Raw genomic sequence first — 17,543 nt, 5'->3', positions numbered from 1 at the left:
CCCATAGTCTCCAACCTGTTTCCAAAGTCTTCCCAAGATTTCTTCTTGGATGCTGCAATTATCTGTTTGGCTTTGTTTCTTTCTTCAACATAACTTTCTCTGTCTACCTGAGTTCTAGTATGTAGCCATTTTTGATACGCCTTCTTTTTCCTTTTACAGGCTGCCTTGACTGTGTCATTCCACCAAGCTATTTGCTTCATCCTACTTTTACACACTACTGTTCCAAGACATTCTTTAGCCACTTCTAGTACTGTGTTCCTGTACCTTGTCCATTCCTTTTCCAATGACTGTAATTGACTACATTCAACTAACTGGTACCTTTCTGAGATCGCTGTTGTGTACTTGTGCCTGATTTCCTTATCCTGAAGTTTCTCCACTCTTATCCTCCCACATATGGACCTGACCTCCTGCACTTTCGGCCTCACAATCCCAATTTCACTGCAGATTAAATAATGATCAGTGGTTCATGGTGTGGGTTGCTGTAGTCATGTCCTAGTTCATGAACCACGGGCAATGTATGAGTGGCCAAGTAAGTGATCCCGACAGTCAGGATACCAGTTACTTTGGAATAAGGCTGGGCATCTCAGACATATTCTGAGTCGTAGTCACCTTTGTGCTCATACTGCAAAGACTACCAAATCCACCGGTTAGTCCCTCAACCCTTAGGGGTAAAACCCAATGGGACTCGGGGCAAGTAAGGCTAGCAACCTGTTCCCTGGTACTTTAAATATGATGCTGGCAGCAATCAGAGCAAAATGCCTTGGACCTTTGGAGGTGATGGAGTCCCACCTCTAACTGACAAACCAGGGACTCCTAAGATACGACTTGGCAAACAAATGGTAATGAGATGGGGAGCTATTAATATCAATGGGGGCTACTCTGGGAAGAAGGTAGAGCTGGCAGAGGCTGCAAGTAAGATGGGGCTGGACGTTTTAGCTGTTAGTGACATTCGGGTAAGGAGTGAGAAAGAAGAGGATACCTGTCAGGAGTCAAAGCAGGAATAGCACAATGGGGTGTAGGGCTTTACATCAGGAAAGAAATGGAACTCAGCATAGTTGCAATAAGGTATGTAAACGAACGACTGATGTGGATAGATTTGACAGTGTCTAGCAAGAAAATTTGGATTGTATCAGTATATTCGCATTGTGAAGGGACAGATCAAGATAGGATGGATAGTTTTTATGAGGCACTCAGTGATGTAGTTGTTAGAGTAAAGGACAAGGACAGTGTTCTGCTCATGGGTGATTTTAACGCCAGGATTGGAAATCAAACAGAAGGGTATGAAAAGGTTATGGGTAAATTTGGAGAGGATATGGAGGCCAACAGGAACGGGAAACAACTCTTGGATTTCTGTGCCAGTATGGGCTTAGTAACCACGAACTCCTTTTTTAAACATAAGAACATTTACCGGTATACTTGGGAAGGCAGGGGAACCAGATCTGTCATTGACTATATAATAACAGATCAGGAATTCAGGAAGGCTGTGAGGGACACACGTGTATTCAGGGGATTCTTTGATGACACTGATCATTATTTAATCTGCAGTGAAATTGGGATTGTGAGGCCGGGAGTTATTAAGTGAATTAAAATACATTCACATAATTACGGAACATTGAAATATGTTATAGAATTCAGATTTTATTTTATCTCCACCTTTCTGATAGTCGAGCATTAATTGCATTGCAGAACAGTGAAGTTATTTCTGTCAATTTATTAAAGAAATTTGGCTTTTATTAATTTTTCTGCTGAGGCAGTCAATGTATTTGAAACAAGTGTTTAGTTGCACATTGTTAGCTAGTTTCAACTGTTTGCTACATTTCAAGATCATGTTTTCACCTTCTAGCACATATGGCATTATGCCATGAGATAATACAGTACTGGTACTCCAAGAAAATTTACATCCAAATCTGGACATACAAATGTGCACTTTAAGCCGAATTATGCAATTTAAAATGGTTCACAAAATTCCAATGCTCTTGGAGTATTCTCTAAAGTCTTGTTTCTTTTATAACATAATGTAAGATTTTTTAATGTTATGCACGTACGACCATACAGGCTTCCTGCGTCGTCGTAGCTGCACAAGCATGGTGACGCCTGTTATCAGGCGCTTTCTGGCAACTGCTGAAATGAACCTATTCCTAACAGGTCTCGGAAAAATATTGTGAATGGTGATTTGAAAAGTGTTATTTTCAAACTAAATTTCCTTTTACGCAAGATGAATTATGTTATGTGTGAGAATGTGCAATGAATTTCTTAAACACAGAGCGTTTTGACTCTCATTTAAAACTTAACACTTTGAGTACTGGCCGCTTAGAAGACCAGACATTTATGTCATTATTTGAAATTTTAGTGGCACATTTGTGTGATGTATCTTATAGCGTAAGGCGCAGAAAAAGACCAATATTACGTGTGAAAGCTAAGCTTCTCTTGTAGCTTATTAATCTTCGAGACCAATATTATATGTGAAAGCTTTTCTTTTCTTGTAGCAGCACTATGCATATTAATTTAAACCATTAACTTCTCCTATTTATGTGTTTGTGCTATTTAACAGTGATGTTGCTATTGGGTGACTACATCACATGTCCTATGCTCTGAATATCCATTGTCATCGGTTGGTGAGATCACGTGACACGAGCTATGACTTGCTTATAAACGTGCATCGGAATGTCGATTCCAATGCTTCGGAAAGTAACATGCAGTGCTTGGTGGAATTTGGATTTATACTTTCGTAATACAAAAATATGCAGTGTACATGTTGCTGCACACCAGACATCTTTCCAAAACATGTTTTTTTCCCCTGAGTTTCATTTTCTAAAGGGTCGGAAATTATACGCCTGTGTATGAAACATAACCATTCAAAGGACTGATAAGTTTTACAGTTCTGAGGAAAAGTGTACTGTCACTTAACATAAAAAAAGTGTATTTTCACGCAGGAGAAAGTGTATTTTTAACCGGGAAATCCAGGAATTTTTTTTCCTTGTCCGTATATACACTCTTTATAGGGGACTAGTAAGTTTTTAGCTCAACAGATTAAAAGATAATTAGCAGCTTAAACTGTTATACATTGCACCAGCCAAAATACAGCCCCACTGTGGATGCTGTTCTCAAACATGGGATGGGATAGTTTATATTCATAAGCAGCTGGGAATTGCCCTGACTACTGTTAAACGATTGGCGGCCGCTGCAAATCGGTGTATTGGAAGAGCTCCCAAGAGTCGTGTCCCTGTGGTACTGGTATCAAAGGTACCTCAATTACTATCCTCACCTGTGGATCCTGTCTCATCTTCAAGAAGTACAGGATCTGTGTATTTATTCATAACTTGATAAGATTTCAAAGTGGCGCAAAGATTAGTAATTTGCTTTAAATATTTAGAAGTGTAAAATTGTGCTCTTCACAAAACAAATAGTTGGAACTGGCCAACTCATACAAATACACGGTGTAACACTTTGTAGGGATGTGAAATGGAATGAACTTACAGGCTCTTAAGTCTTGTGAATTATTTTTTTTGCCCACTGGCGTCACACTTCACAACAGAAGGAAGGACCAGTCTGTCACCATACTCGTACACATTCTAACATTTGTGACAAGTTTCACCATCTTTAGATAACACACAGAGACTGACATGGCAGATAAGAAAGAGATTTTTTTGAACTGTCACTTGTGAATTACAGGTCCATGTACTGATCCACACGTTCCTCTTGAATGTGCATTGCGCGCTGACCATGCGAATATCCTTCTATTCCTTTTGTCAGTACCAACAGCAGAATGAATCCTCATTCAGCAAAAAGCTGGTTGGAACATGGCATTTCCAGCAATCCACAAGCCTTGCAAAAAGTTGTGCACCATCATAATGTAGCTTCACTCATTGTATAGACAGCTACCTTTCCCAGGAAACATCTATATCACCCATTTTAAAGACTGAAATATGAATGGGCAAATGATACAGATTTCGCAATACACCATAGCACTCAATAAAGCATTTAAGTGTTTAGAAGTGTAAAATTGTGCAGAGGGAGTGTGAAAGATATGGTATGAATTAGCCACAAAAACTATAACTGTGCTTAAAAACTGACCATTTTGTGAAACAGGAAATTTGTAATCTAAGTTGTAATAAGCATTTTCACTACCAATTGAAGCTGTGCCCTTATTTCCTGCCTATCCACAACCTCAGTAAGTGCAACATATTCAAGAAAGTAGCCAAATCATGACAAGAAAGAGCACACATTTCATTGCTGCACCCCAGGCTACAGGTAAGTCTGTCACCACAATAATATTTTTTGCTTTCACATTCATTGGCTTTGCCAACTCACAAACAAACTGTTACCTTCTAACCTTACCTAGACCTTTTGCTAAACAAAACAACAGATCAGTCCATTACCACAACTAGGTATTTCATGGCAATTCAAGCTGTGCTCTTGTGTGTCAGCCTAATCACACCCTTGGCAGTCACAACACATTTGGGGGGGGGGGGGGGGCACAGATGAAAAAAAGGCTAACTGCATTCCCTGAAATTGTGACCTTTTTAGAAAAAAAACAGTCAAATATTTGTGACAGTGGAGAATATAAATGTCATTGTTTCACTGACCCCCATTTAAGCTGTGCTATTATGTACAAACTTAACCATACTGCCAGAAATATCAATATGGAAATCAAGACATATTCAGAAAACAATGCCAAATATTTCTCACAACAATAATAGGCATCATTACTTCAGTCACAGTAGTTTAAGCTTTGCTCTTATGTTCCTTGACTAACAACTCCCCCCCCCCATACACACACATCTATACACTCTGTACTCTGTGACTGGCTGACAGTGGTGATTAATTTCATTGTTTCGAAAGCTAATGTGTTGTATTTGGTGGATGTCATATTTATGCTTGTGTATTTAAAAAATGTTAAATTTCAGTGATACAGCACAACTCACCAAGAGTAATGTATTCAAGAGCAGCATCACATATCTGTAAAAATGAAGTACAAACGAAATGTCAGTTTGGCTTTCAGAAAGGCTTTTCAACAGAAAATGCTTGACATGCTTTCACTGATGAAATATTAAATTCTCTGACTAACTGAAAGTCACTCATTGGGATATATTGTGATTTCTCAAAGGCTTTTGACTATGTGATTAATGAAATTCTTCTACATAAGCTTCAGTATTGTGGTATGAGTGGGACAGTGCACAAATGGTTTAATTCATATTTAATTGGAAGAATGCAGAAAGGTGAAATTAACAATACAGATAGTCTGCAAAAATCAGCAGAATCCTCTAAATGGGGAGGTATCAAGTATGGTGTGCCACAGCGTTCAGTCTTGGGTCCCTTATTGTTCTTAATATGTATTGATGACTTGCCGCTTTATATTCAGGAAGGCGCAAACCTTGTTCTTTTTGCTGATGATACAAGTATAATAATCACACCTAACAACAAGAATCAGCTGAGGAAATTGTAAATAATGTCTTTCACAAAATTATTAAGTGGTTCTCTGGAAATGGACTCCCACTAAATTTCATACTATTCTGTACAGTAAATGGCATAACACCATCGATAAATATAGACTCTGAATGGATGTCTGTTGCTAAGGCAGAATATTCAAAATTTCTTGGTGTGTACATTGATGAAAAACTGAATTGGAAGAAACACATTGATGATCTGCAGAAACTGTTAGGTTAAGATACTTATGCTATTAGGGTTATTGCAAATTTTGGCGATAAACGTATCAGTAACTTAGCCTACTATGCCTGTTTTCATTCACTGTTTTCATATGGCATCATATTTTGGGGTAATTCATTATTAAGAGAAAAAGTATTCATTGCACAAAAGCATGTAATCAGGATAATAGCTAGAGCCCACCCAAGATCACCTTGCAGACATTTATTTAAGGAACTCTGGCTATTCACAGTACCTTCGCAATACATATATTCACTTATGAAATTTGTTGTTAATAACCCATCTCAATTCAAAAATAATAATGAAGTGCATAGCTACTACAGTAGAAGAAAAGATGATCTTCCCTATTCTGGGTTAAATCTGACTTTGGCACTGAAAGGGGTGAATTATGCCGCCAGAAAAATCTTTGTTCATTTGCCACATAGCATTAAAAGCCTGACAGATAGCCAACCAACATTTAAAAACAAATTAAAAGAACATCTGAATGACAGCTCCTTCTACTCAATACATGAATTTTTAGATATGAAGTAGTAACTGAAAAAAAAAGTATTGTGTAAAGAAAGTTTATGTTAAACTGATATGTTCCACATCATTACAAAATGTCGTATTTATGATCTATGGAACAAGTATTAATGTAATATAGAGGCAGGTCGCATTGGTAGTGACGAGCAGGGCACCGTGCGGTAAAGGAATATGAGCTATGGAGAGTCGGTGGGTAAAACAATTATGTCTTATTTATAGGAGGATAGGTTAAGGGTAATAATCTGAAGGTGTTGGTGGAGAAGATCAGAGATTCTCTCAGTGGGGGCACAGAAACCAGCCACAGTGGGGTGTCCTGTGAAGTTGTGTTTGTGGACTTACGAAGCATGTAGAAGGTAGGAGTGTAGGGAGTGGTAGAGGTGGGGGAGGGGGGGCGGGGAGAGGGAGGGAGGGAGAGAGAGGGGGGGGAGAGAGAGAGAGAGAGGGGGGGGGGGGAGGTTTTGGGGTGGGCCTAAGGATTTGAGGAGAGACTGGAGATCCTGTTGGATTTCTGGAATGGGGTCAGTGCGGCAGGGTTTGTAGGTAGATGAGTCTGACAGCTGGCAGAATCCCTCTGCCAGGTAATCTCTGTGGTTCACCTTTGTCAGCATGTAGCATTAAAAGGTCAGGGTCAGTTTTTAAGTGGTGGATTGTGGTTATTTCTATGGATGTAATGTTGGTTTCCATGTTGAGGGATTTGGGGAATGATGGTGAGGCATGGAATGAGGGATACAAATTGTGGAATGTTAATAGGTGGTGATTTGGGGGCAGTGGGGGTGGATCACAGTTGGATGGAAAAGTGAACTGAGTCACACATAGTTCAACATTGGCTATGGGTTGAGTCTTGATTGGTAAGGTTGGTGGCAAAAAAGTGTTTCCACTATTGGGAGCAGGACAAGGAGAGAAGACATTTAACAAGTCCAGCATAACTGAATTTGGGAGTGGGGCAATAAGTAAGGCCTTTAGAAAGAACTGATACTTCTATAGGACTAAGGCTTTTGGAGGAAAGGTTCATGACTGTATTTCAGGAATGTTTAGGTTCTCGATTCTGCATTGTGGTGGGAGGGAGTTTCTAAGGGTGTGGTAAATGTAGTAGGCCTGCAAGGCAGGGTTTGTTGTCTATGAGGCTATTCCCCACTTCCCCTCATAGGCATCTGAGTTGATATTCCTACAGCTGCATCTCTTTTCTCCAAAGGCCTCTTCAATTTTGCTATAGGCAGTACCTATCTTTCCCTAGTTATACATGCTTCTGTGGTCTTATATTTGTCCTCTAGCCTTCCTGCTTAGCCATTCTGCACTTTCTGTCAATCTCATATCTTAGACATCCATATTCCAGTTAGATTCACTATCTCCTGTGTTATCCAAAGATTTCTTCTAGGGCTTGCCTTTTTACCTATTTGGTCCTCTGCTGCCTTCACTATTTCATCTCTCAGAGCTACCAATTTGTCTTCTATTGAATTTCTTTCCCATTTCAGTCCAGTGAGCCTGATGCTTCCTCTGAAACTGTTGCTTCAATTGATCTAGGTCCCATCTTCCTTAATCTCCTACTGTTTGCATTTTCTTGTTTTAATTTACAGTTTGTAGCCAACAAATTATGGCCAGGATCCACACAACTTCCACTGAAAATGTATTACATTAAAATCTGATTCTGAAATCTCTGTTCTAACATTACATTATCAGTCTGAAACCTTCTAATGCCCTCGAGTCCCTTCCATAGACATAACCTTCTTTCATGATTCTTAAACCAAGTGTCATCAACAATTAAATTATGCTCTGCACAAAATCCTACCAGGCAGCTTGTCTTTCGTTCCTTTGGCAAGGGCTGATACTTCGGTGGGACTAAGGCTTTTGGTGGAAAGCTTCATGATGTTTCCCCAGTCAGTATTGTCCTACTTTTGTTTTCCTTTTCGTTCTATTGAATCTACTCCCCTACCACAATTACATTTTCCTTTCCCATAACTATCTGAATAATTTCTGTTATTGAATCATATATTCTTCCAATCTCTTCATCATCTGCAGATGTAGTTGGCACATGAACTTGTACTACTGTGGTGGGTGTTGAATTTGTATCTGTCCATGAATATACAAATTTTGCCATGAAAAGTGATTCATAGGATCACTTATGGCTTGGAAGTGATTGTTTTTTCTCCTGTGGAAATTTTGGCTGTTTTTAAGGTCATTCATTACCTGGCTATTTTCCCCTAAGTTATTTGAACAAATAATTGAGTGTGGCGAAACTGCAAATATTAATAATTTGCACTGTTTAAAGTTTAGAATGAATGACATTTTTGTGGAGAGAGGAGGGTGGAAAGTGGGCACACTTACGTCCACCCCTTACAGGTGGTCCCCATCTGGGATGCTGTCGACTGAGCTGAGTACAACTGGGACTTAGGCCTGACCAACCTTCATGAATTGTTGCTAGTCACTGGAGATGCAAACACTTTCAGTCTCTTGTGGAGTCTATACAAATAAGCTTTGCTGTCATGATCAGCAGCAAAGGAGATGCTACGTGCTACTGAGTAGGTATTTGTAGTTCGATGTCTGAAACGTTTTGTTAGGATAATGAGTTACAGTTCCTTTATTATATAAATTAAGGCGTTTTTACAGGTGGACATCACAGTCTAGGATTGCTTCAAAAGAATTTTATTTTGGCTGTGGCTGATGACTGACGCACACACGCCAAACTCAAAACTTGACATAGGTAGTATGTGTTTAAGTCAATGGTTCACTTATACAGCAAAAGACCACAAAGATTGGGGATAAGCAAGACCTTCTCTTGCCTAAAAAGCAGATTCATGGTTTTGAAAGTTTCACCTGTCAGTCTTCTGTGTCTATTACTAAAGGTTTGTTTTTCTATGTCTTTCTGATGATAGCATAATTCTGCCCAAAACCACTAGTAGTAACAGTTAAAGCATTTAACGTTATTCAACAATGAGCTTCAACTATTACAGGAAAAATTAAGATACTAATAGCTTCATGAAAGAACTTAATTACCCATTACACAGCTCAAAAACATTACATTTAAACAAATAAACACTTTTTTATGAAATAGCACTGCTAGTCAGTGCATTTTTTTCTCATTCTAAACTTGTCCTCTTCATAATTCGTAGAAACTCTTCCTGGTTTACTTCTCCATCTCCATCTAAGTCTGCTTCATCAATCATTTCCTGAAAAAAAAAAAAATAAATAAAATAAAAATGCAGGTATTACAACTATGTGAAAAGTTGCATTGAAACACTTTCAATTAGTATATGTAGATGTATACATTACATTTTTGGGCTCTTGTTTTCAAATGAAACAACAGTTAATTTGAAGAATTAGTTACAGTGCTCTGTTACATAATAAACTGTTGTTGTCATACTCTTATATCAAGAGATAATGTAAAGAAACTCATTTATTTCTCTAACATGAATAGATGGTCGAGAATACAAACTGAATAATTTAAGCAAGAAGCTTTCTCTCTACAATTTAGTTTTAAACTGGTGTTTTTAAAAAAATGTCTTAGAAGATGGAGGCAATTATTCCATGATAGGATTAAATTGTATTAATATTGTGCTGCCTGAGATGTATCCAGCCATAAACAGTAGTTACAATAGGTATGTTCACTTGACGTATGTTGTAGGCATAATTGAAGTTGGGGACATATAAATCCAGTATGATTTTTAAAATTTAACAGGAAAGCAGAATTTAGTTCTTCAGTTTTACTAGCACACATGACGTACAAAAAAAAAAAAAAAAAAAAAAAAAAAAAAAAAAAAAAAAAAAAAAAAAAAACTGTAATGGCTACTTTTCAAATAATAGTGGTGCCTGCACTGAAGGTTCTCCAAGCATGACACTAAACCAAGAGTCAAGAAACATCTCTTTTGTCATATTTCCCTTAATAATTAATGTATAGGTCACATGTGTTTTTGACCTACATAAAAGATATATGAAAGTCGTTCGCTGAGTTTTGAAAAATTGTAGCACATAAAGTCGCGTTAATCCAAACTAATTGGGACCGGACCTTGTTTGGATTACAGATTTGGTCGGATTAGCCTAATTACCGTGCCGAGTTACGAGCATGAAGTATACCAAGCAGATAAGTAGGCAAATACCATGATAAGAAATGGGAACAAGTGTGGGAACAATAGCTCACTCCCACTCCCTGCCCTTGTTGATGTGCACTGTTGAGACCTTTGTAGTGTCTGAGGTCAGTGCACTGCCAGTTGGCTCGCAAAGTGCTTTGTTATGTTAGTTATTGATCGCTGGCATGCGTAACAGTTGTACTGTGTTCTTTTAGGTTCAGTGATGTACGTATTTTCATCATGAGTAAATGGAAACCTACAACGTTAACTCTCAAGAAAAACTGAATGCTTTGAAGCGGATAGACAATGGTGAGAATGTACCTAAACTGGCAACAGAACTGGATGTTTGTAAAGCAACCATTTGTGATTGGAAGAAGAACCGAGTGAAGCTTGAACAGTCCTGTGCAATGTCTTTGGGAAAAACACTCAAAATTCGGCAGACTTTGAAACAGTTCCAGTACAATAAAATGGATGAAGCTCTTTTCCTTTGGTTTATGCAGGAAAGAGAAAGCAGAACTCTTTTGAGTGGAGCACTGGTTCAGGAGAAGGCTGTTTACCTGAACAAGTTAATGAATAGTGATGAGTTTTTAATGGCGAGTATGGGTTGGCTGGACAGATTCAAAAAACGTCATGGAATCCGTCAGCTAATAATTAGTGGAGAGAAGCTTTCTTCTGACCGTGGTGCAGCAAAGGAATACTTGGGTTAGTTTGAAAATATGAGAAGAGAGGGAAAGTATTCTCCCCAACAAATTTATAAAACTGACGAGACTGGCATTAATTTTAGGTCAGAAGACCATGCTCCTGGTTTTAAAATGTGCACAGATCGTGTGACTTTATTAATGTGCAAAAACGCTGCTGGTAATCACAAGCTGACTTTAATGCTGATCTTCAAATCTGCTAGGCCCAGAGCTTTTAAAAACTGCAACATGAAGTCCCTGCCCGTATATTATCGCAACCAGAAAAAAGCATGGATGGATGGGTGGTAAGCTGTCCAAAGAATGGTTTCACAGCCAGTTTGTTCCCTCTGTTTAATGGTTTTCTAAGGAAAATCATCTGTCTCCCCATGCAATACTTTTGATTGCTAACGCGCCGTCTTACCCCAGCACTGAGGAAGTATGTGATGGAGAAATTGTGGTGAAGTTTTTTCCACCAAATGTTACACCACTTCTACAGCCGATGGACCAATGCGTACTGCAAACGTTAAAACTGATTTACGGAAACAACTTTTAAGAATGCTGATCCAAGATGATAGCATTCCTTTAGTGGACACAATAAATAAGACCAATGTGAAGGATGTTGTTTATTGGGCCACTAAGGCATGGCAGAATATTTCAGAAAATACTCTGAGAAAATCATAGAGAAAACTGTGGACATCTCTTGAATTTCAGGACAACCTAGTTGAAAATGATCAGGAAAATCTACTACAAATGATACAGACAATCCCTGGATGTGAAGAAGCTAGTGAAGGAGACTAGACGAGTGGATGGCAGCTGATGGGGTATGTGTGGAGAACCTTACTGACATTGATTTAGTTGCTGCTGTGACTCAAGACCAGGAAGAAGTGGACTGCTGTGATGGAAGGACAATGAGCCTGAAAGTGACAAAGGAGAGCTGGTTCCACACAGTGACGCAGCAGAATCCCTTGACCTCACGCTACGTTATTTGGAGCAACAGCCCACTGCTGCACCTGCTGATTTGATGTTTATGAGACAATGGCAAAACTATGCATCATATAACAGACTGTCTTCATTATGCCAAAAAAAAAGGACTGAGTTTTTGTCATCTAAAAAGTAGGGATTAAATGTCCATTGTATTTTAGTAAGTTTGACAGCTTTTCTTTCATTGTTGTGCATTGTTTAAACCTAATGTTTTCTTGCAAATTTTTCTCATACATGTTTACTGTACTGTATAAATTAAAATACTGTGTATGTACAGCAGTTTACCAAACAGTTTTCCATTCTTAGCCTAGCATTTTTCATGTTCCGATTAACTGAATGATAAGATTACCGGGGTTTGGATTAGCAGGACTCTGCTTTACTTGCTAATGATGCTAGGATATGAAGCACATTTTTTAATTTTTTTTCTTTTTATTAGAGAAAATCCAAGCACATGTATTTTCAGTTGAATATAAGCAAGGAACATGAACTGAAGAAAGTAAGAGAAAACGTCTATACCACCAGCTGTGAGGGTATCAGACAAAAGTGAAAAAAAAGTGTAACAAGAAATATGACTAAAGAGATATTAATAGAAAAAAATCAAGAGAGACATAGCAAGACAAGATGAGAGAAAAATTTAAAATGAACTATGTGCACCATATGAAATTTGAAAAGTTAATGATACCATAGTTGTCTTTTTGCCAGATGAAGGCACTATTGGTTCAAAGAGTTAGCATTTTTGCCTGTGTTACTGTCTCTACATCTACTGGGCAAGTAGACCTTATTTCTGTATGTTTTTGACTGTCGGGCCAGGCCAGGGATAATTTTGTTTGGTTCCTATATACTAAAAGAATGCCTGCATCACACAATAACCATGCTACATACACTGACAATTGGTGACAGTGTTTTTCTGAGGAGGTTGGTGATTGTTACAGATGGTGCTATGAGTTGTTGACTAAGTGTACAGTATATTTATTTTTGGCCACTCGCATCAAGTCATTCAACAATGCCTTCCTCCTGGAATCATGGCACATTCTAGCAGGACAGTTTTCATACCATAAGGCAAAAATTAATACTGTAGGTATTTTAAGAGCATTGAACTTCTTGTCCCAGGCATTATACCTGACAGACATATCTAGGGCATCACTGAGCACCACCTCAGAACCCCCAAGCCAGACTGTATAATCTACAGGGATTGTGTGACATGTACAGGAACATTGGGTGAAATCTGTCTCAGCTCATATGCCATCATTTTGTATAACTAATGGCATTATGAAGTGCAGCCATTTTATGCTCCAAAGGGAAGTGAACACACTGCCAAGTGAATGATTACAATATACCGGCTAATCTGTATACAATTTGTTATGGTCTAATATTTCCATATGTCAGCTTGCACAGTGCTTTGTTGACAACTTGGGTCCATGACTTCATCAGGTCTGAGTCACATTCGAACCCTACCATCAGCTCTTACCAACTGAAATCAGGACTCATTTGACCAGGCCACAATTTTCCATTCACTAATGGTCCAACCAATATGGTCATGAGCCCAGGAGAAGTTCTGCAGCCAATGTTGTGCTGTTAGCAAAGGCATTTGCATTGGTCATCTGCTGCCATAGCCCATTAATGCCAAATTTTGTCACACTGTCCTAACAGGTACATTTGTCATAGGTCCCACATTGATTTGTGTGGTAATTTCACAGACTGCTGCTTGTCTGTTAACACTGACAACTCTATGCAAACATCACTGCTCTTGGTTGCTAAGTGAAGGCCATTGGCCACAGTGTTATCCGTGGTGAGAGGTAATGCTTAAAATTTTGGTATTATCGGCACAATCTTGACACTTTGGATCTCAGAATATTGAATTCCCTAATGATTTCCTAAAGGGAATGTCCCATGCTTCTAGCTCCAACTACCACTCCACGTTCATAGTCTGTTTAATTCCTGTTGTGCTGCCATAATCGTGTCGGGGGCCTTTCCACATAAATCACCTGAGTACAAATGACAGCTCCGCCAATGCACTGCCCTTTCATATCTTGTGTGCATGGTACTACTGCCATCTGTGTATGTGCGTATCGCTATCACATGACTTGTCACCTCGGTTTATGTTTGATTCATGATACTCTTAATTCCCATTTTAATCTCCATATCAGCAGTATTTCCACTAAATCACTAAGTGTCAGCAAATTTTGTAGTCTTTAGTACAGTCTTTAAAAATCTCTCATTACATTTAATCACTCATGTTCAGTAATGTGTGAATGGCATCTGTAAAGGGGAGCAATAACTACAATAATAATTTTTTCTTAGCAAAATACAACATGTTCCAACTGTGGTAACTATCAGTTACATGTATCAGACAAGCAGGCTGCAGACTACCTTTAAACAAAATATGGTTTTCAGTCATTGCATAGTATGGATAGTACATTCAATGCCTTCCTTGTATACCCTACATTTGTTACTATTTCCTCTCAGTTTACTGAAATACTTTATGAAATAAGTCCTTAGCCATTCACTCGTTTAGCCGAACCAAAACATTCATAACCGAATGAGAAGTAACGGCTATGTCATTGTTGTTTGTCTCTATGAAGAATGATATTTACATATGACTATTAAGAATGCCTTTTATGGAAGAGAAGTTTCTACTTGCCCATCAGGAGAATTAGGGTGACAAAAGGAAATAAAAGTAAGAAGTATTAGTGATGCAGGGAATGACATACTGTTTTAAACTTTGAAACTAGACAGATAATTCCATGTAAAAAGTGTGCACTACTGCTATTGTGTCAAGACACAGCATGTTTATATGGACTGTATTAAGACAAAATGTTATGGCAATCATGTATGTTCTACACTTTGTTGGTCCAAAAATGACGAAAATGTATGTTCGGTTGATTTGTGCATACTGCTTTTCTCCCACGAAGGTGATTGTAATAATTGAAAATGATAGAGAAGAAACATACAATTGTACATCTGATGGCACAAATATGCTTTTTTTTTTTTTTTTTTTTTTTTTCAAATTATCTAACAGCTGCAGACAGTTGTCTATGACGAGGAAAATAATAATACTACTACTACTACTACTACTACTACTAGTAGTAGTAATAATAATAATAATAATAATAATAATAATAATAATAATAATAATAATAATAAACCCTGTGGAGGCCTGGGAAAAGAATAGGCCTTTGGTATGTTCTGCCAGTCGTAAAAGGCGATGAAAAGAACAAACCACTAATAGGGCTAACCCCCCTTTTAGTGTGATTAGTTGGTTCAGGACAGAACTAATGAAGCCTCGGACAAGCGCTGTCATGGTCGGGGACGACGCTTGAACCCTATGCCTGTCCACAATGGTAACGACACTGCTAGCCGCACGGCAAATGATTTAAATCCAAATAGAGGTGTTTTGCAGGATATGCTTCCTGCAACCACTCTAGAAGGAAAACAAAGGCAGAGGATGAGATGGTCAGATGAAGTTAACCGACACCTCATGTTCTGTTATTACCAAGCAACAAACTTAGGAACCAACACAACTGGATACAGATCACAAGTATACACAACATTTATTACCAGATACCTAGAATTAAAATTTTTAACAGAACAACAACTAGCTGATCAGATCCATGTAATAATAAAAAATAACAGGATACCCCAGTCAGAATTAGAAAACATCAAACAACAAGTACAACAAATACTGGAACAAAAAAATGTGCAATCAGAAGAAGAAGAAAATACAGTAGTGGACTCAAAAATCCCAGAGCAAACAAACAAAGGACAACACGCATCTATTAAACAATCAGAGGAAAACAAAATCTTAAGACAGCCACCAGAACACGCACAAACAGAATACGAAGTGACACACATGATAGATATAGAAGAAAATTTTCAGCTGACATATATAGAATAGGAAGACACAAATACAGACATTAGACCATTCTTGCATAGACCACCAAAGCACCCACAAGTTGAAACAACTATAACAACTATCAACACAATCATACACAACAAAATAAATGAAAATACAACTATGGAAGAGTTACAACTACTGGTTTATATAGGAGCACTCACTACACTAAATATACACACTAGGCAGAGATCAGAACCAACCAACACACAGAAGAAACCCACAAAACTGGCAACACAGGCTACAGATCACAATAGAAAAACTGAGAAAAGACATCGGCCAGCTAACACAATTTATAAGAAATTAAATATCAGACAAAAAACGAAAAAGGTTAGGTAAAATCTCACAGCAATAAGCGATAGAGCAATTAGATGAAAAGAAGCAGAAATTACAAGCAGTGGCCAAACGACTTAGAAGATACAAAAAAAAAGTGAAAATAGAAGGAAACAAAACCAAACATTCAACACAAGCCAAAAGAAATTTTACCAGACAATAGATAACACACACACATTAAAATAGACAATCCACCAAACATAACAGACATGGAACACTTTTGGAGCAACATATGGTCAAACCCGGTACAACATAATAGACATGCACGGTGGATACAAGCAGAAACGGACACATACAAGATGATACCACAAATGCCAGAATTGATAATTTTGCAACATGAAGTCACCCGAGCAATTAATTCTACGCACAATTGGAAACCCTCTGGAAATGATAAAATAGCAAATTTCTGGCTAAAGAAGTTCATCTCAACACATTCACATCTAACTAAATTATTTAACAATTACATTGCAGACCCATACACATTCCCTGATACACTTACACATGGAATAACTTATCTGAAACCTAAATATCAAGCAGACACAGCAAACCCAGCAAAATATCGTCCCATAACATGCCTACCAACAATATACAAAATATTAACTTTAGTCATTACACAGAAATTAATGACACATACAACACAGAACAAAATTATAAATGAAGAACAAAAAGGCTGCTGCAAAGGAGCACGAGGATGTAAAGAGCAACTGATAATAGATACAGAGGTGGCACATCAAGCTAAAACTAAACAAAGGTCGCTGCACTACACATACATTGATTACCAAAAAGCTTTTGATAGTGTACCCCACTCATGGTTGCTACAGATATTGGAAATATACAAAGTAGATCCTAAATTGATACAGTTCCTAAACACAGTAATGAAAAATTGGAAAACCACACTTAATATCCAAACAAATTCAAATAATATCACATCACAGCCAATACAGATTAAGTGTGGAATATACCAAGGAGACTCATTAAGTCCTACATGGATGATCTAAAACTACTGGCAGCAACAAATCAACAACTCAACCAATTACTAAAGATAACAGAAGTAGTCAGCAATGATATAAATATGGCTTTTGGAACAGACAAATGTAAGAAAAATAGCATAGTCAAGGGAAAACGCACTAAACAAGAAGATTACATATTGGATAACCACAGCGGCTCAATAGAAGCGATGGAAAAACAGATACCTATAAATATCTAGGATACAGACAAAAAATAGGAATAGATAATACAAATATTAAAGAAGAACTAAAAGAAAAATATAGACAAAGACTAACAAAAATACTGAAAACAGAATTGACAGCAAGAAACTAGACAAAAGCTATAAATACTTATGTTATACCAATATTGACCTACTCATTTGGTGTAGTGAAATGGAGTAACACAGACCTAGAAGCACTCAATACA

At 37.9% G+C, this 17,543-nt stretch overlaps 1 protein-coding gene across 2 annotated transcripts in view; it reads right to left on the bottom strand.

The window, feature by feature from the left end:
• Window positions 1-8,765: 8,765 nt before the first annotated feature.
• The window catches only part of LOC126176927 (centrin-2-like), a 160,843-nt gene continuing 152,065 nt past the window's right edge, over window positions 8,766-17,543 (bottom strand). For both annotated transcript variants that reach the window (XM_049924116.1, XM_049924119.1), the window contains one exon: window positions 8,766-9,350. Coding sequence is in view for 1 of the 2 variants with exons in the window: in XM_049924119.1 (XP_049780076.1) it covers window positions 9,261-9,350 (90 nt within the window). In the remaining variant the exon portion in view is untranslated. The remainder of the gene's footprint in view (window positions 9,351-17,543) is intronic.

The sequence above is a fragment of the Schistocerca cancellata genome, chromosome 3, assembly GCF_023864275.1.
Source record: "Schistocerca cancellata isolate TAMUIC-IGC-003103 chromosome 3, iqSchCanc2.1, whole genome shotgun sequence".
Classification (NCBI taxonomy): domain Eukaryota; kingdom Metazoa; phylum Arthropoda; class Insecta; order Orthoptera; family Acrididae; genus Schistocerca; species Schistocerca cancellata.
Note: the sequence above shows the minus strand (reverse complement) of the source record. Positions and strands in the feature narration are given on the sequence as shown.